Here is a 24,084-nt window from a genome sequence, read left to right on the forward strand (position 1 = left end):
TTGATTAGCCTTGTCTCATGCTTTCTTGCTTTGTGGTAAATCTTTGTTCTGTCTTCACTGAGATATTTGAATGCTAATCAATAAAACATATCACTCAGGATTTAACAGTTTTTCAGGCTTTCTCATCGATACAATACACTCACTTGAAGCGCAGCCCTGGACAATGAAAAATGACAATAAAGCAGTACCCAGTGCAGTGAAATGCCACTGTTGTTCTTAGTCATAACACATTGTCAGGAGATGCTATCAAGACTGAGTACAAGGGGAAATGAACTGATCATTTAGGTTTGCAGGATAAATAGTAAACCATGAAATAACATGATTTACTCATAATGTAAAAGTAGTGTCATGGTTCTGGGTCATCCGACCCAGCATTTTGAGTTTCTTGGGTTCTGGTGATTGTTATGTATTATGATGATGGTTTAAGGTTCATTAGTTAGTCTTTAGTTTATTCTGTGTTCCTGGGTGATTGACTATGTTTAGTTTCTTGTCTGTTAGGTTCCCCTTGTGTTTTGGTCTCTCCTTTGTGTTGCCGGTATGTGTCATCTGTGTTTACGTGCCTTCCCCTGCATGTTTCCCCGTTTCCCAGGTCCCAGTAATGCCTTTGTGTTTTGTCTCCCTTTTCCCTTTACATTTTCCCTCCTTGTGTTTCATTCTGTCTCCCCTGTCTGTCATGTGCATTCATGTATGTTCTCCCCAGCCCGTCTTGTCTCTCTCTCCCCCTCAGTGTCTCATCTTTCTTAATTGCTTCCATGTTTCTCTCATTGTGTCGCCTCCCTTTTTCTCCTCAGTCTGCCATGTATTTTGGTCTGCATCTTAGTGTGTTTCCGATTTTATTTTGACAGTCTTTTGTCTTGTGTTCAGCATGTTCAGTTTTGCTTCCCCTGTTGTTATATCTGTTTGTTCCATATGTGTTCCCCTCTGTGTATATAGCGTGTCAGGTTCCCTCTGTTCATTGTCAGGTTGTCTGGTTGGGTTGTCTCACATTGTAATCCTTTTGTAACCGTTTTATGTTCTTAGTCCTTTGTATTTGTATTAACTTTAGTTAATTAGTTTTTGCCTTAGTGACTTTAAGTCCATTTACCATTTTATCAATTGCAAGCGGCGAGGATTCTAACAAATCTTCATTAACTCTCCATCCTGTCTTCTATTCTCCACAGCTGCTGTGGATTACCTGGCTAAGAACGTCAATCTCTCCAATCAGCGCAGAATGAAGCTGGCCGACCACTCAGCTGTACTGGGACTGCTGCAAGTTGAGACAGGCCAAGCATACTAGTACTTTCCCAACATATTTAAACAGCAGTACACCGGGTCACCAGCACAACCCACACTGCCTGCTACAACTCGCATATTCCAGAGAGCATTTGTGAGTGTGTGCCACAAACTGAGTACAAATGTGACTGCTATTTAGGTTTTTTAAACATCATTTTATATTGGTGGGTGAAAGACTGAATGATGCAGTTTTGCAAGCTTTAAGTATTCTTCATGGAAACAACCAAACTAACAATGAGGAAGTGTTAGGAACATACTTTTTGCACCAAATTTCAGGTGTGTCAAACTTTTTAGATAACTAGAAATTTGTTATAAGCAATTAAATGTGAATTAAAAGATAATCTGAGTGTAATCTTTGAAATAAAATAACTTTTGTATAACCAAAATCACAGTGAGGAAATAATACCCAGTTATTCTAACGTTACTTCTGGTTCTTTGCAAAATGTTCCAAGTGAAACAGAATCACTCTGCTCTTACTGCAGTAGTTCGACAAATAAAAAAAGGTTGAATTACAGTAAAAATGTGAATGCAGAGCACATTTTTAGGATGAATTTAAAAAAATTTAAAAATAAAATGAATTCATAGCAATGTTTCAATGAATTGTTAAAACATACTGATCTATTGCCTGTTTACCTTTAGGAAAGAACCCTTTGAGTTACACACAACAGCTGAGTACCCTAAAAGTCCCTTGTAGTCTCTGTAAATCTCTGATTGATATGATTCTGGTTGTGTTGTCAGAAAACGTATAGACCATGAAAGCTACCTCGAGACAATGCATGCTGTATATCTGACCCAAACAGAATTTAAGCCACTGGATTCAGCAAATATGTTGATTTTTCTCCTGTCTTAAAAAAAACACTCATCAAGAAAGATTGATCTTTGTTGACCCTTTTTATTTATTTTTAATTTCTTCCATGTGAAGCCTGGACAACTTCACCAATATTGGTGAAGTTGTCTGATGCCTACTCTAAGGAGTCCTTCTTGCTGAACAACAGAACATGGGAAAAAAAAGATGAAGAAGACAATAAAACAAAATGTCATCATTTGTGCATGTGTTAAGTTTGTGAAGAAGAATAACATTTCTGTAGCAGATCTATATCAGATAATTCCTCAGGGGATGACTTATTCTGAGCTCTGTTCATAGCTGAATTCCAAGGACACCAAGGTCAAAACTGAGAGTCTAACATGTACTCTGATTAACTGCCATCATTCACATCTGCATCAATCACTACAGTTTCTATATTTATTTATTTCTCTTCATTGTGGTTCCTTTAGTATCTACTCTCTGTTCATATTTACCATATAAACAAAAAATGATCTTTGTAGAACCATATCTGCAACTATATTTCTACTAATTAACATCTTTTAACAAATGCTTGTCTTCAATACATTTTTTGTAAAGTAGAACAGTGGACTGTAAATGATATCAAACAGACTGCTGATTTTAAATACTACAAAATGTTGCTGATCCAAGAAATTTATCACTCAGAATTTAAAACTTTGTATTATAACACTAAGGATTTTGCCAATAAATATATATTTCTGTAATGTCACCCGCCCATTCCCATGCCTAAAAAAGAAAAGAAAATGCTACATAACCCCAAGTAAGTTAGATCTGATAAACCTAAAGATCTAAGTAGTTTAAATATTTTGATTAAGATGGTGCATACTTTATTTATCACAGAGTTAGGAAATTCCTAACTTCACGTACCTTTTAACAGTAGTTTTTAACTCATAACTTATTTTTAATTAAGTTCTTAAATGGGATTATACTAATATGACTTAAAAATAATAACTTTTTTGGTTACCTGAACTCAACTCTCAACAGACACAGTTTAAAGTTTGCTTTCAAGGACAAAATTTTCTAGGAACAGATCCATGAAAATGAAAAACATCATCAAATTTAAATGGGACTGCACTGATCCTTAAGGTTATCTATTCTGAATTATTATCTGAATCTTTTCTGGGGTTTTTTGTTTGTTTGTTTGTTTGCTTTTTGTTGTTGTTGTTTTTTCTTTTTTGTGGTGCTTTTGATGCCATTCCAGAGAGGTTTGGGCTTTCTGAAAAGGAACTGAGAAGTTTAAGTTTGATGATTTCATTTACATTCCAAGTGATTTGTTATGTCTATGTACTCTATAGACTCTACATACTTTTATAATATTATTAAGCTGCATTGCCACAACAACCGTGAAAACCCCTTTTGGATGATAACCTTCTAACTTGTGTCTATATAATATATATATATATATATATTTTTCTTTTCATTTTGTGTTTTTTCACTGAAAGGAAACCAAGGACAACATTAAGGATCAATTGTAAAGATTTTGTTCAGCCTCACCATTGCCAAAGACCTTTTGGCCACTTTTCTACTTGTTTTATTTAGCTCTCAGTTTGGCATGTATGTCATCATGATATTATTTATTCCACATGTATGAAGTATTAGACTAGTGAGAAATTTGGCATTCACTGTCATTTACTCCTTTCAGCCTCTTGGTGTATGTAACAATGATGTAACTGTATGTTCATTAAAACACCTCGACCAAGACCACAGGGGTTGTGCTGACTGAAGTTGTTATTTGTTGGCAGTACAATTGAACAGAATTTAAAATCTTTTAAAATCTGAACAGCATTTATTAAGTAAGCAAATACATTATAATCAATATACACTAACACTAATAAGAAAACAAACCAGGCAAAACTGGCCAGTAACTGAAACTCAAAGACACTCTTTTGCACTGACTATTCAAAAGTATGGTCAGTGTTGGAAAGGTTACTTTTAAAATGTATTCCACTACAGATTACAGAATACATGCTCCAGAATGTATTTTGTAACGTATTCCGTTACATTACTCAATGAGAATAACGTTGTGCCGTTATGGGTGCATGTCTGATGCAGGGGCGTTTACACCTTTCTTATATCACAACTCTGAAGATCGATGAACGTTGTTAACAGGTTTACTGACATTCAAAAGGGTAAAACAAAAAACAAGACAAACAATACAGTCATGATATACATATGTGCACCATAATATGCACTTATATACCACATTGCTACTACATAGCATATGTCATATGTCTTATTATATAAACTTGTACTATTGATGCTATCCCAGATGACCTCCAAAATCGCGGCTAACTAGCTTAACAAAGGGACTAGCTTTACATATTGCACAAAAACAAAGTAAGAACTTATACTTTAAGTACATACTGGCGAAACAACCATAAACAGAAGATGTAGACAGTATTTTGTGAATGTGAGTGTGTGAATGTGAGAGTGAATGAATAGTGGAATTGTAAAGCATTTTGGGTGCCTAGAAAAGCGCTATTTAAATGCAATCCATTAGTATTTTCTTCCTGCTCAATGAAGTTTTTTCAAAATAAAGCAGTTTCTAAAATGTATTGCTTGGAGCAACCACAGAGGGTGCTGTAAACACATAATGAATAACAAACTGAGTCAAAATGATATTTTAGTGATACAACATTTTACAACTTTTATTGATAACAGAACAAAGGAACAAAGGTATTCTGAATACTTTGGATTACTGTTGTCATGCTTTTTACAACTACATGAATGTACTATTGCTGTGTGATTTATTACTATTTCTGAAGGCTACTCGCCATATCTATACCAACTATATTTTAAAATTTTAATATAAAATGAGTAACAGTGGGTTGACATTAGGTAAGACTGCACTTTTTCCAGCGATTTGTTATAGAAAACTATTCCGCGCATATATAAAACAGGTACGCGGCTCCAAACCGTAGTAAAGAGACCTCTGGCTAGTACATTGGGTTCCGTGTCGGGCTCGTGGCCGAAAATTAGCTTTACTTTGTTGCCTGGGTCAACTTTGCTAGTGAGAGACAGAGAGAGGTGTTGAAAGGCTGCTCCAACGGAACTTATTGTTTCGGAGGAAAACACGAACACAGTGTACAGTCAAGTGTTAATAGCTTACTTACAACTGGGCTTGTCAGGCACTCTTTTAGGCTGCAATGGTTATTATTATATTTACATGCTTCCATCTCCTGTTTCTGGTCAGTGACAACTTGTACTTGTAGACTCTCCTTTTACTCCCTCCCTGGCGCTCACAGACACATAATGGGTATGGCAGTCCATTCTCCCTGCAGCACAGACTACACTGCCCATGAGGCTACATTCTTTAGGGCTATGCCTGTAACACTCTGCCTATTGCCTTCATATTAAATAATTTTTTGAAAAACAGTTTTTAAAAATATTTCTTCACTTCAAGCGATGTGGCATCATGGCAAGTAGAGGTGACATGGGCCGCGAGATTGAGACACAGACATTAGAGCCTCTTAATGCGTGTTTTGTTTAGGTGTCTACCCACGTGGAATTACCGAAAATAGAGAGGGCATAGCCTAACATATGAAACAGGAAAAGGCTGCTGTGTAATCCATTTATTTCAACAAAGTAACTGTATTCTGAATACCACCTTTTAAAACGATAACTGTAAAGGAATACAGTTACTCATATTTTGTATTTTAAATACGTAATGCTTGTACATGTATTCCGTTACTCCCCAACACTGAGTATGGTAATGTATACCGCTTGTCACAAAAGTAAGAAGAGACCTTATTCAGTAACTTCAATAATTCAAACAAAAAAAGAAAAGAAAAAAATACTTCATAACTCAAGAACTTAACCTGTCATTATGACTGAACATGCTGCAGGTTCTAATCATGTCATCACCTATCTATGCCAGATCATTTAGCCAAAGTTCTATGGTCATTTCTTTGGTTTTGAGGGTTTTTTTTTTGTAGTTTATTTAACTTTTTAGAACATTTTATACAAAGGGATGAACGGACAAACAGAAAACACAATGAAACAAAAACAATACGGGACTGTCGATCGAGGACGCTGAAGATATCTACCTATTCGGAACCATGATAACAGGGTTCTTGCTGATCGGAGCTGGCTTGGCCCTGGCTTATCGGAGAATTAAGAGAGCGGAACCGGCTGTTCAAACCCCCACAAGGCTGCCCGCTGGGATTGGAACGACAGGTGCGACTTCTCAGAAAGGGCTCACTGAAGGCAGTTCCAGTGTGTACATCTGATCTGAGACCGCTGCAATCTTTCGACTGCGCCTCCAGCTGACCCGATGTCCACATCATGGGGGAGGTAATAGTTGGAGGTGGCGTTGGATAGGGAGGGTGATGCGTCAGTGAGTGCTTATCAGTATCAGTATATGTATGTGTGTGCGTGTCCATAGTTCAGCTGAGACAGTGTCCTTCGCCCTGCCAGGCTAAGTAAACAGTCTTCCAGCCAACCCAGGTGGCCTTGCATAGGGGAGGAACAGTCTAAGCACAGTCTGTTATCAGGGTGTTTTTGTTCAGCTCCAGCCTTGAGATCCTGGCTGGCGCCGAAGTGGTAGCCGCATGAAGCGATGGTGGTTTTTACTTTATTAGTGCGAAAAACTCGTGAATTTCAAAGCTGTTCTAACAGTCCGACACTGGTCTCTCAATCTCCTGTTGGAGAGATGTGAGCATCTCCATGATGTTATCAAACTTACGCTCCGTGATGTTGTCCTTCTTGTGCTCAAAGAGCAGATTCTGAGAACTCACGACCGCAGTGAGCTTCTCCAAGATGTAATCAATTTTCGCTCAGAGGTCTTATTCTGAGTGCTTCTCCAAGGTGTAATCAAATTTTCGCTCAGAGATCTTATTCTGAGTGTTCACAGCAGCCGTAAGCTTCTCCAAAATCTTATCCGTGCTGCGCTCAATGAGCCCATTTTGAGAACTCACCACTCGTCCCATCGATTCAATCCCAGCGGGCAGCCTTGTGGGGTTTTGAACAGCCAACTCCGCTTTCTTTAATCTTCGATAAGCCAGGGCCAAGCCAGCTCCGATCAGCAAGAACCCTGTTATCATGGCTCCAAATAGCTAGGTATCTTCAACACTCAGGCTCACCCGAGCCCAGACTTCTTGTTGAGAAAAGGGTGTCAATTGCATTCAGGGACCAGTTGATCAAATCCATAATTCCTCTTTAGGTTTTAGAGAACAGACTGTGAGAGAGTGTTCCAGGGAAAAGTAATACAAAATACACAAGACTGGACAAGGACACAAGAGGCTAAGCAGGGAAGATAAGGAAGGAGAGGAGAGGAGAAAAGTGCAACCGCCTTCGCCAAGAACCAAAGAGAAAAAGAAAATGTATACAAACAAGAGAAAGGCACACAGAGAACAAGTTGCTTGGAGCAAAGAAAAGACATAAAAACATCTCAGAAGTTCTTTTTATGTATTTATTTGTGCAGGTCGTCAGTATTCCCATGTTTAGGCTGCTGCAGACGTTGGTTATGCAGCAGCCCCAACATCTTGTCAACAGGAAAGGTTTATACGTTTTATATTAGATTATTGATATTGTAATAAGAGGGTTACCTGTTCATTTGTTTTTTATTGATAATCATGGCTCGGTGTTGCTTTTGCACATATAGCCTTTAGAAGAAACGTCTGGCTTCATACAACTGGTTGTGTTCCAATACCCACCGCTAGTATGCACAGAAGACTAGGGTGAGTAAGCCAGTTTAATTTTAGTAGGTAGATTAATGGGGGATACCTTTCTCCAATTAACTGTGTGTAGTCAAGGTTTATTAAATTGAATGTCATTAAGTTTATGTTGCAGAATGAAGTTGTGTGGCATATAAGGTGCAGTTTAATGCTTGAATTTCTAATGTGTTTAAAGAAAAATGAAGGCAAACCAATTAATGGAATGTGTTGATGTTAATCGAAAGAAAAGACAAGTGAAACCTACTGCTAAGGCATTGGAAAGTAAATTTGAAAGGCTTCAAACAGAATGCTATGCAAAGATTACCAAATTTCTCAAACACGACGACGAAACCCATATCACCCTATTGAAGAACTTCGCTCTCGCACTGCAGGCTTACTTGTTGTTCCTAGAGTATTTAAAAGTAGAATGGGAGGGCCCTCTTCTCTGGAACCAGCTTCCAGTTTGGATTCGGGGAGACAGACACTATCTCTACTTTTAAGATTAGGCTTAAAACATTAATTTTTGCTAAAGCATATAGTTAGGGCTGGACCAGGTGACCCTGAGTCCTCCCTTAGTTATGCTTCAATAGATGTAGGCTGCCCGTAGATTCCCATGATTGCATTGAGTTTCTCCTTTCCAGTCACCTTTCTCACTCACTATGTGTTAATACACCTCTCTGCATTGAATCATACCTGTTATTAATCTCTGTATCTCTTCCACAGCATGTCTTTATCCTGTTTTCCTTCTCTCACCCCAACCGGTCGCAGCAGATGGCCACCCTTGCCTGAGCCGGGTTCTGCCGGAGGTTTCTTCCTATTAAAAGGGAGTTTTTCCTTCTCAGTGTCGCCAAAGTGCTTGCTCATAGGGGGTCAAATGATTGTTGGGTTTTTCTCTGTATCTATTATTATAGGATATACTGTACAATATAAAGACATATGTACACAGACATATGTACAATATAAAGCGACTGTTGTTGTGATTTGGCGCTACATAAATAAAATTGAACTGAATTGAAATTGAATTGAAACACAGGGTTGAACATTATATCACCATGTTTGGTCCCCCGGTGTTTGCACAGGCGCGCCTCCTCAAACCTACGAAATTCCCCATCGCTTGGGAAAAGTTTGCAACCATGGAGCGCCTCGGCATCGTACAGCGCTCGAATAGTGCCTGGGCCTCTCCGCTACACATGGTGCCCAAATCAGACGGTTGGTGGTGGCCATGCAGAGATTTTCGCAGTTTGAATAATGTCACGGGTGATATGTAGGGCTTTCAATGATTTTGTCCTATCATCGCCTATACCCAGAGGATACCATACCCTGCATTTACGGACTTCCTAAGATCCACAAAGAAGGTATCCCACTCAGACCCATTGTTAGAGGCATAAACTCAGCCACTTACAACATTTCGAAACACCTTGCTACCATTCTAGCACCTCTTGTGGGGAACACCCCATATCACATCAAGAACACCACTGACTTTACCGACAAGGTCCAGAAGCTTACTCTGGATCCAGATGAAACTATGGTGTCCTCTGATGTCTCTTCACTTGCATGCCTACCACGTAGGCAGTGGAGACTGTCAGAAAACGACTACAAGAAGACAGCTCCTTGGAAGATAGAACCAACTTCACTCCCGATCAGATTTCCACACTGATAGACCTCTGCCTTACCACCACATATTTCATATACAATGAGGGTTTCTACAGACAAAAGCATGGATGTGCCATGGGCTCCCCGGTGTCACCTATTGTAGCCAACATTCACATGGAGGAAGTGGAAAGAAAGACCCTTGGCTCTTTTAAAGGGAGAGTACCTAGCCACTGGTACAGATATGTAGACAACACCTGGGTCAAAATCAAAAACATAAGAAGTGGAATCCTTCACTGCTCACATTAACGCTGTGGATAAAAACATCAAGTTCACCAGGGAAGACACAAAGGATAACTGTTTGCCATTCCTGGACTGTGCTGTGTGCATTGAAGAGAATGGAAACCTCAACCTCTTTGACTCCCACCACCTTCTGGAACACAAACTTGGAGTAATAAGGACCTTACAACACTGGGCAGAAACTGTTCCCTCTAAGTCTGAAGGGGAAAAGAAGGAACACACACATGTAAAGGAAGCTCTTAAAACATGTGGTTTTCCTAATTGGTGTTTCATCAAGTCAGTAAGTCAGCAAAGATGCACAGAAAAGAAGACCAAACACCAGCTAAGGAGGATAAGAAAGACAAATGCAACAACATCCTCTATGTAGCCGGTGTATCGGAAAAACTCAGGAGAGTCTTCTCCAAGCACAACATCCCAGTTTACTTCAGACCCAGCAACACACTCAGACAAAAACTGGTTCATCCCAAAGACAAAACGCCTAAACACAAACTTAACAATGTAGTGTATGCTGTACAGTGTAGTGAGGAATGCCCAGACCTCTACATTGGAGAGACCAAACAGCCACTTCATAAATGTATGGCACAACATAGAAGAGCCACCTCCACTGGACAAGACTCAGCTGTTCATCTGCATCTAAAGGACAAAGGTCACTCTTTTGAGGATGCAAGTGTTCACATTTTGAACAGAGAAGACAGATGGTTCGAAAGAGGATTGAATGAGGCCATCTATGTCCACTGTGAACGGCCATCTTTGAACAGAGGTGGTGGTTTACGACACCAGCTGTCTGCCATCCGTAATCTAGTTTTGAAATCCCTTCTCAGGCACCTTAACGCCCACTCACATCCTGGGCCATCTAACCTCAGGAAATCACATGATAGGGTGGGGCTAGGTTACACAATGAACTCACCAGAAACCTTGGCTGATTGTGACCTACACCCATTTTCACACTTTGGCTCGTGTGATTAGGAAGAGGATCAATAGGGGGTCCTTTGTCCCTCTTGAAGGGACACTCCCATAGGGCTTAAACCTGGGACTCTCCACAATTTGACCCTAGAACTGAAACATCTTCAAACAACTTAAAGAAGTCCAGATGCTTTTCTTTCCAAGCTCCTTGGAAAGAAAAGCAACAACAGGAAGTATTGTTGCTGTGTTTTGGAGTGAAAAGTATTCAGTTGTGTGGTGATGAGCAATAAACCAGGAGTGTTAATCAAGAGCTCTTGTGTTGCCTGTGTTTACCTCCACAGCTCCACAAAAATTTTGGCAATTCTCTGAAAATCGCTTCTGCCTATAATTAAAGGGTTTGGAAATTGCCTCCTACAAAATTCAATGATGTGAAAGCTTTTCAGGAATGTGGGTTTTTATTGAGGCAATGTTGTAATGCAATGTTAGATGCTGAGTCCCTGCTTGAGTTGAATGTTTCTGCTAACATGCAAACAATTATAAAAAAGGTTGCCCTATAAACTCAGGGATAAATTGAAGAATGTGTGTAATCTGCAGTAAAGGATTCACTGTAAAGGGGTTTTTGAGGATCTTGTTGAGTTTGTTGAAAGGCAAGTGAAGATCCTCCAACAACCATCAAAAAGGAGGCGAGGAATACAAAGTCTCAGTTTTGCCCTAGAACTAAGACGAGGAGTTTTGCTACTGCTGTGTCAAAAGTGAAAAGGGAGCTGGGCATATGTTAAATCTGTGTCCTTCATTTGAAGGAACATTGCACAGTGAAAGATTTTCCTTTTTGAAAGAGAATGGGGTGTATTTTCTAGCTGTATGAAGCAAGGACTGTAGGAAATGTCTCGTGTAATCAGAAACACCCATGTCCGCCCCAAGAAGGGAGAAAGTTTTTCAGTTCAAACTAAAGGAGAAGGAGAACCATCACATGAAGGGTCTCTGTATTCTGTTCAAAGCAGTGGTGTTACTGGGGTCAGTGAGCAAAACAGTGCTCTCTCCATAATCCCAGCGAGTGAAGTCCAAGAAAGGCCACCAGTAACTGATAACATATACTTTTCTGGATCCTGGGAGTTCAGCATCATTTTGAAGGAAAACTGGCATTCTCTTATGTACAATGGGTCAATAGAAAATGGTCAGTAGCCATATCATCTCAGAATTGCAAGTAGTTGAATTGGATTTAGAGAACTACTATGAATTGTCAGATTTATTTACACAGAAAAGCATGCCCGTTCATCGATGCAACATTCCCCAACAGGAAAATGTCAACAGTTGACCACACTTACAACATATTAATGTCTTGGAGATAAATTTCGGGGTTGACCTACTGATTATGACCAATGTTGTTAGAAGTCAGGATGGAGGTCCCTATGCAGTAAAAACTATGCTAGGGTTGAATGGCGAATTGCCCTCTTAAAGGAGATTGTAAGACTGAAATTGCTGATGTTATGCTGCTAAATCTATGCAGACCAAGCTCCTGCAGCATTGTATAAGGATCAAATAGCCCATAGAAATAGGTAAGCGCCACCCACACGGGAGGGACACGGTTGAATGTATTCTCCAAGTCCACAAAGCACATCTAGACTGGTTGGACAAACTCTCATGCAGCCTCAAGCAAGGATAAAGAGCTGGTCCAGTGTTCCATGACCAGGATGAAAAGCCCATTGTTCCTCCTGTATCTGAGGTTTGACTAACAGATGGACTCTCCTTGCCAGCATAGACTTTCCTAGTGAGGCTGAGGAGTCTGATCCCACTATAGTTGGAACAAACCCTGTGGAAACCACCATCCCAGTCTGCCAATCCAGAGGTATCACCCCTAATCTCCATGCAACATTGTAGAGGTGTGTCAACCAAGACCGCCCTACAACATCCAGAGCCTTCAGGCCCCTGCCACCAGCATCCAGAGCCTTCAGGCCCCGGCTACCAAGGAGTTGTCTAACTGCCTCAGTGACCTTACCCGAGAGATAGACAAGTCGTCCCCTTCATCCCCAAACTCTGCTTCCTCCGTGGAAGACGTGCCAGTGGGATGGAAGGAATACTTCGAGCATTCCTTTCCCCACCCGACAATGTTCTCAGTTGAAGTCAACAGTGCTCCAACCACACTCTACACAGTGCAGGTAGAGCACCACTTTCTTCTCCTGAGTCACCTGACAGTTTGCCAGAATCTCTTCAAGGCAGTCCAAAATACTTTTTCCATGGCGTCTCCGAACTCCTCCCACACCCAAGTTTTTGCTTCAGCCACTGTCTGAGTCATGTTCCGCTTGGCCTATTGGTACCTATCAAGTTTTTCCAAAGTCCCACAGGCTAACCAAGCCCGATAAGACTCCTTCTTCCGCCTGGTGGCTTCCTTTACCTCTGGTGTCCATCATTTGGCTTGGGGGTTACCACTACGACAGGCACCAACAACGTTATGGCTAGGGATGGGAATCGAACACCGGTCCTTGTTGAGAACCGGTTCCCACTGTTTCAATACCTTGGAATTGTTTGCCATTTTTGCAAACGATTCCCCTATCGATGATGTCACCACATTGCGTAGCGTGTTTTACCCACTAGGAAACATGGTGCCTAAGCGGCACAAACGCTCAAACGCTCACTCTACAAATATGCAGAAGCATTTGCTCACAAAACACTAGATAACCTTAAATGAATGTCGTGTTTTTGATCCACTCCGAACTAGTGAAGCTCAACCCAGCAGCAGCGGTAACGTTTGCATGTCCTCTCCCGTTAATACGGCCGGTAACTAATCAACTAACATTGCATATTTTGTTAGCGTGATTTGCCTTATTGCAAAACCTGCTATTACTGTGCATTGCATTTAGATGACCATGACGAGAGAGAGACAGACAGAGTCTGGCTGCCTCAGATGCTGGCAGTTCTCGCTGCAGTCTACCGGTAGCTTCTCCTTTCACAGAGGCAGGGAAAAGTAAAATGATGCAGGCCAGGATAGACGAATGTCACAGAGTAGTGACTAAGTTTGTGGTAAAAGGCACAGTAGATGCCCCCGAGTTTCGGTAAGTGAATGTGTTTAGTTGTAGGCTAAGTTAGGGAATGTCAAAGTTGCATGTTCTCCTCTTACCAGATGTTTCATCCGTTTCCATTTGTATATCTTTTAGAGAAATGATAAAGATTCTGACCCCTAAGTACAAAGCCCCAAACAGAGACAGTTTAACCAACCACTTGATCCCTGCTTGGTATGCAGTTGAAAAGGCAAATCTGATTTCTGACCTGAAACATGTGTTGAAGGTAGAGATGGACCGATCCGATATTACGTATCGGTATCGGTCCGATACTGACCCAAATTACTGGATCGGATATCGGCGAGAAATAAAAAATGTAATCCGATCCATTAAATATCAAAAAAGCACCTCACAAAACTTGCTACACAGCGTAACTCGGCTCATAACCATAGCACGTCGCAGCAGTATGCATCACGTGATAGAGCGGCTGTGTGTATTTGTAGCTACCAAACCAGCATTTCATCTCCGAGGAAGTTTTCCCAGAGAGAAGTAAAGCAAGTGTGTAAGTTCATCTCTGAATGTCTGTAAAGCATTCCCACCTTAAGCTTAACAACAGCTATATGGAGCGACTGCCTCTCTCTCTCTCTCTCCTGCTGCTACTTCAATCTTGAAACTGCTTAATGATCAGCTGATCGGCTTTTCTGCCGCGAGTCCGTCTCTCTTCTTAGTTTTTGGCCCACTTCTCACCAGAAAGAGGACTGAACAACATCAGCACTATTAAGCTTGATAAGCTGTTGTTAGAATTTATTTAATATTACTTTCTAGACCAGGATCGTTTTCTACGTAGCTGACAGCTGGTAACTGCAGGGGCGGATCTAGCAAAGTTTAGCCAGGGGGGCCGATAGGGCATGAACAGGGAAAAGGGGGCACAAAGACATACTTTTCTTTCTTATTCTCATTTAAAATGTCTAGCTTTTAATAAATAATTATCTGACTCTTACACCCAAAGTTTTAATCTGATGTAAAATATATAGAAGTCCATTACTGTATATAGTAACTGTTAAGTCTAATATACCCTAGTAAGCTATACTACTTTTTCCTTTGGGAAGATACCATCTGTGCAGTCTGCAATTCTGTTGAAGAAAGATGTTGAATCTATTTAATTATTCTTGAAAAATAATTTCTTTCTGTGCATTTTTCCCCCTGCATCAAATTAAATTTGATTACATCGATTAAGCATCATGAGCTGGAGGGTGGGGGGTGGTTCCCTATTTTTTTTTGCTGAGAGTTTGCAACCCTATTAGTTAGGTTGCTTAATATTTCTGCTAAGTAGTCTTTAAAATACCAGAATAGGGAGGATGGAGTAGGTTTACGTTTATTAGATTGATCAGTATTGCTGAACTATGAAATATTTTGGGCGCAGTGTATTTTTTACATACAGGTATAACAGAATAGCTTTAGTGTTGTTATTTATTTAAACTTGAGTATAAACTTATACAAAATGCAGCAAGATATTAAAAAAACGTTTTATTGATTAAAAAACACACTATATCGGATTACTATCGGTATCGGCAGATATCCAAATTTATGATATCGGTATCGGTATCAGACATAAAAAAGTGGTATCGTGCCATCTCTAGTTGAAGGTAGCCATCACTGCAGATGGATGGACAAGTTTTAGTCAAGATCATTACCTCACAGCTGCATTATGTCAGGAATGGCCAGGCTCAAGAAAAAGTCCTCAAAACCAAACCAGTGTACCAGGCACAGACAGGGATAGCTGTAGCAGAGGAGATTGATGAGATCTTGGAGGAGTATGGTATCAAAGACAAGGTTGTGGCAGCCACTGTTGATAATTAGGGATGGGTATCGTTTAGGTTTTGTCCGATACCGGTGCCAAACTGGTACTTTTGAAACGGTGCTGGTACTTAAACGGTGCTCGAACCTGTGCTTAAAGAATGGAACACACAAACTTTGTCCAAAAATCTCTTGTGCTTTTATTTTTAGCAGTCTCTTTTTTCTGCAAAATGATAACCAAGTTAGCCTTTTCTGTTGATATAACATACCTGCTTCGGTTGGAACTGGTGCTTAAACAATGGAAAACACAAACTTTGTCCTAAAACCTCTCATGTTTAGCTGTGTTTTTTTGTAAAACGATAACAATGTTAGCCTTTTCTCAAGCTAAGGGCATATATGGTATCACTCTTGGCTGGAAGCAGTGCTTAAACAATGGAAAAAACACAAACTTTGTCCAAAAACCTCTCATGTTTAGTTGTTTTCCACTTTTTCTTTGGTCATTTTAGCCTTTTTGGCCAGGGTGAAGGGAGTATCTGCCAACAAGAAGACAGCCACATGTAACTATGACAGTGTTTGCTAGTTCACCTTATGTGCATTAATTTAATAACGTGGTTAGCCTACTCACCGTAATTTACACATGAAGCTACTCACCCAGAGAAGAATGGCTGCTGCTGCCATCATCATCCGTCATCATTTGGAAAGATCTTTCCAAACGATACTAGGATTCATTTATCATAAATAAAATGACAGTTATAAATACTTAAGGATAGTCATGATGTCACATTTTCCTCCCTTTAAAATTTAAGGACACTGATATCCAGAGATTCATGGAGGAGGCCACTGTCTTGGACCTCCGATTTAAATCCAAAGTGGATAAGGATGAAGTCTGGGACAGGAGATGAGGTATTTCAATATGACAGTTCATTTTTCATTTTAGCATTTCCATTGTGAGAGTGATACCTTTCATCTATGGATCCGTGGTACTTTGATTTGTTTATTTGTCACTTTCTACTCAAGCACCTGGAGCAAGGACTCACACAGGGAGAGTTGTTCGAAGATAAAGATGAGGATGAAGAAGACTATGTAAGTTTAGTTCATTGTGATAATAATTTAAATGTCATGGATTTTTCATTTTTTGCTTCATTTTTTATTATGTCCATTTAATTTCAGGGACTACCAGTAAAGCAAAAAAAAAAAAAAAAGGACAACGAGCTGCAGTCATTCCAACAACGGCAGCCCGTTCTTTCCCTGGCCCAGAGAGTGGATCAGGAAATCCAGCAGTATAGAAGCCTAACCCCCATCCCCTGCAAGGATAACGCCACCCTATGGTGGTGGAGCAAGAGAGAGACTCTGCCCCTGCTGTCAGGACTGGCTGAAAGGTTTCTGTGTGTGCAGGCATCCTCCACCCCGTCTGAGAAGGTGTTCTCCACAGCTGGAGAGTCCAGAAAGATCACATATCCTTCCTGACAAAGCAGATATGCTTATATTTCTGCAAAAGAATCTTTAATTCTCCATAGTTGATGAATTGCACAGTGCACAGTTCCATTGGACTTGAGCTGATTGTATTTTTTGCTGGCTTTATTTTTGAGTGTTCAGCTCATATATACTTTTAAAAAGGAGAGTGTAAATGTTACTGGACATTCTTGTATAACAGCCACAGAATAATTTATGTTATACTTTGTTATTGCTACAGAAGAATAATTATTTTACTATTATTTTACATTTACAACTTTTTCTGGGGACCTCGTGGCACCCCATCGAGGAGCCATAGGCTGTGGACCTCTTAAGATCTCACTGTTGGGTTTGTAAGGTCATGCTACTCATAAATTTCTATCTTGTTCAAAGATAAGATATAAAACAAAATTCTAAGCTAATCGACCTGTGTGTTCTCCTTTTTTAAAAATAAGAATCCATAAAGAATCAAATTGTTAAACAGAATGGAAAATGGAATCGGAATCATAAAAATCTTATCAATTCCCATCCCTACTTGTGGCCATAGCTCAATGCAGCAGCTTCGGCAATGGAAGTGCTGAACATGGTCTATTCGGACCAAAGTCTCCCTCAGAATGCTGTTGAAGCTCTGCCGGAGGTGTGAGTTAAAGATCTTGTGGACCGGGGCCTCTGCCAGGTGTTCTTAGTGCATCCTTAATATAATTAATAACTTACCACCAGGTGGTGATCAGTTGGGGGCAGTGAATGCTGTTTGTATAGTCACTCATTAAGACCATGTTGAACACTAATTAAACGCTAACTGTTAATTCTCTCCTCCCTGTCAGCATTGTAGTTGTAAGAGCAGTACCAAAGCTTTGGTTTCCTTCTCCTGCAGTACAGTATCATTTCACTGAGACCCAACATTTTAGGACATATTTCATTATGGCAGAATGCACAAGCACATACATTGTTGTTGCTATCATGGTGCTTTCTGTCTGGTTTGCCCTTTTGTATAACTACTCAATTTGCATTTAAATTTTGATTTTATTGAATAAAAAACAAAAAAACAAAAACATCATCGTGCCATGCTTTCACTTTCAGAAACATTATTCATCAATAACTATAGAATGCCAGCATCACTTTTTGTTTTATTGCTTTATCTTGCTTGTTCTCCCATGACCGGGGGGGCCAAGACAGGGAAGAGGACACAGGAAAGAGGATGCAGACACCACACCGAGCCTCATAGGCACAGTGAACACAAGATTTTATTTTGGCATGCGAGGGTGACACACAGGGAATAATTGTAAAACATTAAACATTAACTAAAGGTGAGAGGAAAGAAACCTAACCTCTGGAGTTGGTCAAACTGAAATACTTGTGCAATACTACAAACCTAAGAAACTGTGAATTAACTCATTCTATGGCAGGCAAGAAACTCAGAGTTATTAGATACAACACTAGTGAATTACTATGGGACACCATGAACAAAAGCGGAAATATGAAGCACTAACTATACTAGAAGAATCTCAGCAATTCACTAAACAGTCACAAAACATGAAAACATGAAACAAGAGTCACACTACAAGTGCGGTAACAGAGCCCACAGGAAAAAGTCTGTTTAGCCGGCTGGAGAGGCAGCCAGGGAACCCGACACTGGGTATTTTCCAGAACAGGCACCCTAAGTTGCAGGGCAGGTGGAGGATTACGGAGCTACGCTCACAAAGTCATTTTACAGGTGGAGGCGAGGCTTGGGGGAAGTAAGGTCTGTGTGATGCTAAACCAGTCCAGATTAACTAACTGTGGAAAACTGGACAGGGAGGCAGACTCACTCTTTAAATAAAATTTTTTTTCTGTGTTCCAGGGTTCAGTACTTTTATTCATTATTTGCATGCTTTCTCTCGCGCTCCCTTAGGTCTTCCCACACCATTCACTTTATTGTCCCCCCTGCCCATCTCACCACTATGGGGAACAGAGCTTTCAAGCCACTCTGCTCCCTGACTCTGGAATTCACTTCCTCCTGATATTAGGAATACAGCATCTCTTCCCTTATTTAATTAATTATTATAGCCTTAAGATTTTCTTCAGTGAGACAGCACCCTCACCCTGAGAGCCACCCCACCCTTACATGCAAATGCAGTGCTTAAATATGATTCATTTTACACATTGATGTTGATGGTATAATCTATAGCTGTATTATTAGTGTTGTTGTTTATTTAAATTAGGCCAATTGAAGATCTGGCAGGCCAAGTAAGCATTCCTTTTAAGCCAGTTATACCTTCTGGTCTACAAGTCTGCTAGAGCCCTCTCAAGTCCGAGTGACATGAATAGAATCCCCAGCTGGTGAGTGTGAGGGTATGTGCAGACATGTGCCTGCCTGCCTTTCTTATTGTCGTCTGTGGATAATTCACATTAAAATGCACTAACTACACATGTGCCGCAGGTGGTGGTTTTTAAAGAAATATAACAGGAATGACTATTTTGCTGTTGGGTCTCAAGCTGTCCCTGTCCATGTCTGCAGCAGAGTGTAATCAATGCTTTATACTTCTTTGAAGTTCAGTTGAAGTCTTCTGCCCATGACACATGTAGCTGGTGGAAGGTAATGTAAAGTCTCTGCAGAAAAGTCACATGGTCAAAAAAACATTGTGGATGTCTACAATGACCTGCACAGTCTGTGTTGATGAAATTTAGATGACTTGGATCATCGCAGACCCCGGTAGACTCATGAACATGTGAACTAAATTTGACGCTTTAGTGAATCAGCCCAAAACACAATAGTAGAGTATATATACTAAGATAAAAATGGGGAAAGGATACAGGAAAAACTTCCTCTCATGCTGTTCTATTTTACAAAAATGGACTCAATTTACTAAAATCATGTAATCATGAACTTATTAGACATTCAGTCTCTAATAGAATAATTTTTTTGTAATTGCATGATAAAAGTCAAAACATACACAAATCCAATGTGTTCATGTGAAAAACAAATGTGTTATAGCAAGACAGAGAAATTCCCATCTTTGTCATAGAAAAAAATGACTGTATAGCAGCTATGAAATTGAATATCTTATATTTAAATATTTCAGTGAGCAATGCATTTTCTAATGAGAAACACCATTATCCTAATGCTAGTCCACTAAGTAATTCTCCTATCAGCTGACATCATTGATAGTCACCTTTACATGTAGGTGACCATCAATGACAGTAAATTAAAGCATTTTTTTTCTACTAACTACCAAAAAAAAGTAGCTATCGCTCTTCAGATGAAATTTGAAGACTACATGAATACTGCAATATGAATCATGGCTTTTGCAACTCAAGGACATGGCTGTAGAAGTTCAACCCCCCACCCAAGCCGGACCAAGTATATTGTGCACAAGGCATACCGCTGTGTCAAACACTCAACACTGTCACAATGAAAGTCCTTACAAAGCGTAATACATCCATAAATCACATAATTATTCTAGGAAACATTATGTACCTGTGTTCCAGCTCTCTGATCATGACAGTAAGGGGATTTCTACAATCAGCTTACTGAAGACAGATCATTGTGATTGGCTAATAATATATACTTGTAAGTAGTGTGATTAAGCAGTGTGAAACCGAATAATATGTGTGAAATAAATTGCAGGATTCCTCTCCCCCTCCTTTGCACCTGGTGTTTGTTGGCCACTATTGTTTCCTCTGTCCAGTGTTTCATTTAGCTCAAAGATTTCGTTTTCACTAACAGCAAAAGAAAGTGACATAATATCTTATTGTAACCAGGTTTTCCACACTTTTGCTGCTATCACCTTCCTCATATTCCATTTAGTGTAATTTCATGTTTTCTCTGAAGTCTGGTGTCTTTTATATGTTATTTCAGGGGTCTCCTAAATATATGATTACAGTGCTCTATAGCATCTTCTGTTGTTTCAGGCCTTGCTCTTGTTCCCTACCCCTTCATTCACAACACCCATGCCTAATCTTTTCACTCTGGTAGCACTTTCAAATTAAGCTTGGAGGAAATCAGGTGTCTTAATAATCTTGCTGCTCTAGACCCTCAATCAGCTTCATTTTGGAAAAAGACTTTAACACAACTGAGTCAACATATCTCAGCTGACAGCTACTCTATAAACATAGGTTTTAAATGTGACAGAACACACACTCCAACTTGCTGCATAAAGTAAAAAAAAAAAGGTGCAGATAAATATAACATACTCCTTTATGTAATATATTAAATGCTGCTGCTACAACATAATTAGACAGCAGTGATCTCTTGTTAAGCATGCACTGGCATTTTTAATAACCCCATTTAGTCTTATGCATTCTTATTTTAAAACATGGAATGTGTCACGGTCTGCGGGGGCAGACAGTGTGGAGTGTGTGTGGATGAGCCATGTGCGGACACAGGCGAAGAGAGGATTAATTCCAACAAAAGGCTAGCCTTTATTTTGGCTGATATACATGGAACATAAATCAAAGCAAAAAACAAACTAGACTGTGAAACTATGACTTAACAAAGAAAACTAAGCATCAGCTAAGATGACCATGAACTGACTATTATTTCTATGACGAGGGGAAGTTACACAGACAACGTGACAAGGAATGAATGGAAACACACAGACTAAATACACAGTGGTGATGAGGGGAAGGGAAACAAATAGCTGATACAAATGAACATAATGACACCACAGGAGAAAGTGAAACTAAAATAATAAACACAGAACTTTACCTTGGTCTGCAAATGAGCTATTCAATTTAGGGCCTCTGCACAACAAAAATCATCCAAAAGGTACAGAACCAGCTCCTCAATGAACAGGTGAGACAAACAAATTTTACCATTGATGTGCTAAAATCAACAGAGGAGTGATCGGAGACAGACAATGCTTCTAGATGAGAATACTCTTCAAAATATGTTTTAATTAACTGAGAAGGCTCATCTAGCACAGACTGAAAAGTCTAAGGCCAGGCAAAAAAGAAATGACAAAGGAATCAGATATGACTTACTTGTATACGGAGACTGTCCTCAGCAGCCAGAAAAGAGAAGGATGCCACACTGTGGACAAGTGGGTGAAAAACCTGTCTGACAGACAACTCACACAAGCAGAGTAAAATATAATTGTAAAAGGGTTGAACTTCTCTGTGACACCGAGACAAAACCCGCTAGTGGTAAAAACATTGAAACCACATCTCGTCTCTAGATGCAGAAAAAATATTTGATAGAGTTGATAGAGTAGCAACTTTACACAAATTTGATTTTGGAAACTTGTTCACAAGTTGGTTAAAAATATTATATAATTCCCCAACAGTCTCATAACAAATGACCAAACATGTTCCAGCGTCTGTCTCCAGAGGAGCACCAGGCAGGGATGCCCACTCTCCTCATCTCTTTTTTGTATGCAGTTTTTATAAAACCACTAGCAACAGCAATTAGACAGGCTACACTGTTAGAAAAAGCATCTTGAAAAAACGGTGATATTCCGGCAGCTGTGGCGCCAAAATACGACCGTATAATTACAGAAAATAACTCCCGCATAAAAATACAGTTATGTCCAGTAATGAAAATACAATTAGTTGCGCTAATTTGACATGGGATCTAGCCTTTTTCAAGTGCTGCTAAACATTAAATTAGGAACATGTTAATGTCATTTAACAATGAAATCATCTATAAATAGGAAAAAAAAAATCTTCAAAAAACGGTAATATTCTGGCAGCTGGGGCGCCAAAATACGACCGTAAAATAACAGAAAATAACTGTCCCATAAAAATACGGTCATTTTCAGTAATGAAAATAGAGTTTGTTGTGCTAATTTTACGGGATTCTGCCTTTTCCAAGTGCTTTTAGACATTAAGTTAGGAACATTTTAACGTGATCAAACAATGAAATTACCTGTAAACAAGGTCACTGAATGTGGCAATATGAATCATAATATGTAAATGTACAGAAATATACAGTTAACAGTTGCTTTAACTAATAATGGATTGCATGCCCTGGGACAGACTGACCGAGGCGAGGCTGCCATATCGCACCATCGGCCCCTTTGGCCATCACTAGTAGGCGGTAGGTCTTCACCACGGACACAACGACGGAGAGTGTCCGAGCCGGGGCGCGAACCGGCAACCTGCTGAGCATAAGGCGAACTGCCAACTCTTGAGACACAATCGCCCTAACTAGCAATGATAATAATACTTATGTGATGTAACACAAGCTTATAGGGATCATGTTATATGCTTTTCCATAGCATTACATTTGAATTCAACAGTTCAATCTTTCAAATAACGGACAGATATTTGTGAAATCATGATACATTTGTGAATGTATTTTAACAATCTAAATATGCATATGTACAGACAGATACATTACAGTGATTTAACGTTAATTTACATTCAAAATGTGAAGTCAAAGTCTATTTACGTAACTTTAATGATATTCTAGAAGAACAGAACATTACTGTAAAATGCACAGTAAAATAACTTCATATTAGGGTTTTTTCCTATGGTCGCAGCCATACCCGCGACCTTGTTGTTGTTAGTTCACATTCATTGGCCGATGCTTAGCGTCATGTTATTTATATTAATTGCAATTCCTACCTCTACATTTCTTTTTCAAAATATATAATTAGCACAGCGTGGCTGCGCAATGTCTTATATTGTGGCATGCAGAGGAATCCTAACAAAGAAGCTCACAGAGAAAGATTGAGATTGTTATTCAACCCCAAGCTGGTAGGGGGAGCTCTTTATTAAAACACTTGCCAGTGCTACAATGTGCCTCAAGGTTCAACAACAGCACAACAGAAGTCACTCATGGTACAGCACTCGCTCTACAAAACAACAACTGTCAGTGACTCTGCACCACGGCGTAAACACAACATTCAAGATAACAGTTAAAAGTAACGTAACCATAAGCAATAAAACAAGAACATCTAAACAGCAGCACATGTCCCAACGCATGATTGGAGAGAACTAGCTGTTCCCCCAACACGCCACAATATGTTTTTTTTAGTTTTTATTCCTATTAATTATATTTTCTCTTGTTACCTCTGAATTATTGAATCAGACCTAGGTGACATGAAATTTTCAGCAAAATTATAATTCAAATACTCCTTTAATGATTGATTATTCTCATTAATTTTTGATAATTTTATATATTTTTCCATAGTATTACATTTGACTTTAACAGATCATTCTCTCAGATAACAGACAAATATTCGTGAAATTATGATACATTTCTGGATGTATTTTTACAATCTAAATATGCATATGTACAAAAAAATATATTAAAAAAACAAGTAAATTGTGTTTTATTACATTTACAGAGATG

At 39.5% G+C, this 24,084-nt stretch overlaps 1 protein-coding gene and 1 pseudogene across 7 annotated transcripts in view; both read left to right on the forward strand.

The window, feature by feature from the left end:
- Positions 1–7,386, forward strand: part of LOC146494788 (paired box protein Pax-7-like) — a 106,096-nt gene extending 98,710 nt beyond the window's left edge. For all 7 annotated transcript variants that reach the window (XM_085145080.1, XM_085145073.1, XM_085145079.1 and 4 more), the window contains one exon: positions 1,161–7,386. In XM_085145080.1, coding sequence (XP_085001206.1) covers positions 1,161–1,276 — 116 coding nt within the window. In that variant the 3' untranslated portion in view covers positions 1,277–7,386. The remainder of the gene's footprint in view (positions 1–1,160) is intronic.
- A 300-nt stretch (positions 7,387–7,686) lies between these two features.
- Positions 7,687–15,116, forward strand: LOC146494791 (uncharacterized; annotated as a pseudogene).
- Positions 15,117–24,084: the final 8,968 nt, after the last annotated feature.

The sequence above is a fragment of the Neolamprologus multifasciatus genome, chromosome 20 (genome assembly GCF_963576455.1).
Source record: "Neolamprologus multifasciatus chromosome 20, fNeoMul1.2, whole genome shotgun sequence".
NCBI classification, from domain to species: Eukaryota; Metazoa; Chordata; class Actinopteri; order Cichliformes; family Cichlidae; genus Neolamprologus; species Neolamprologus multifasciatus.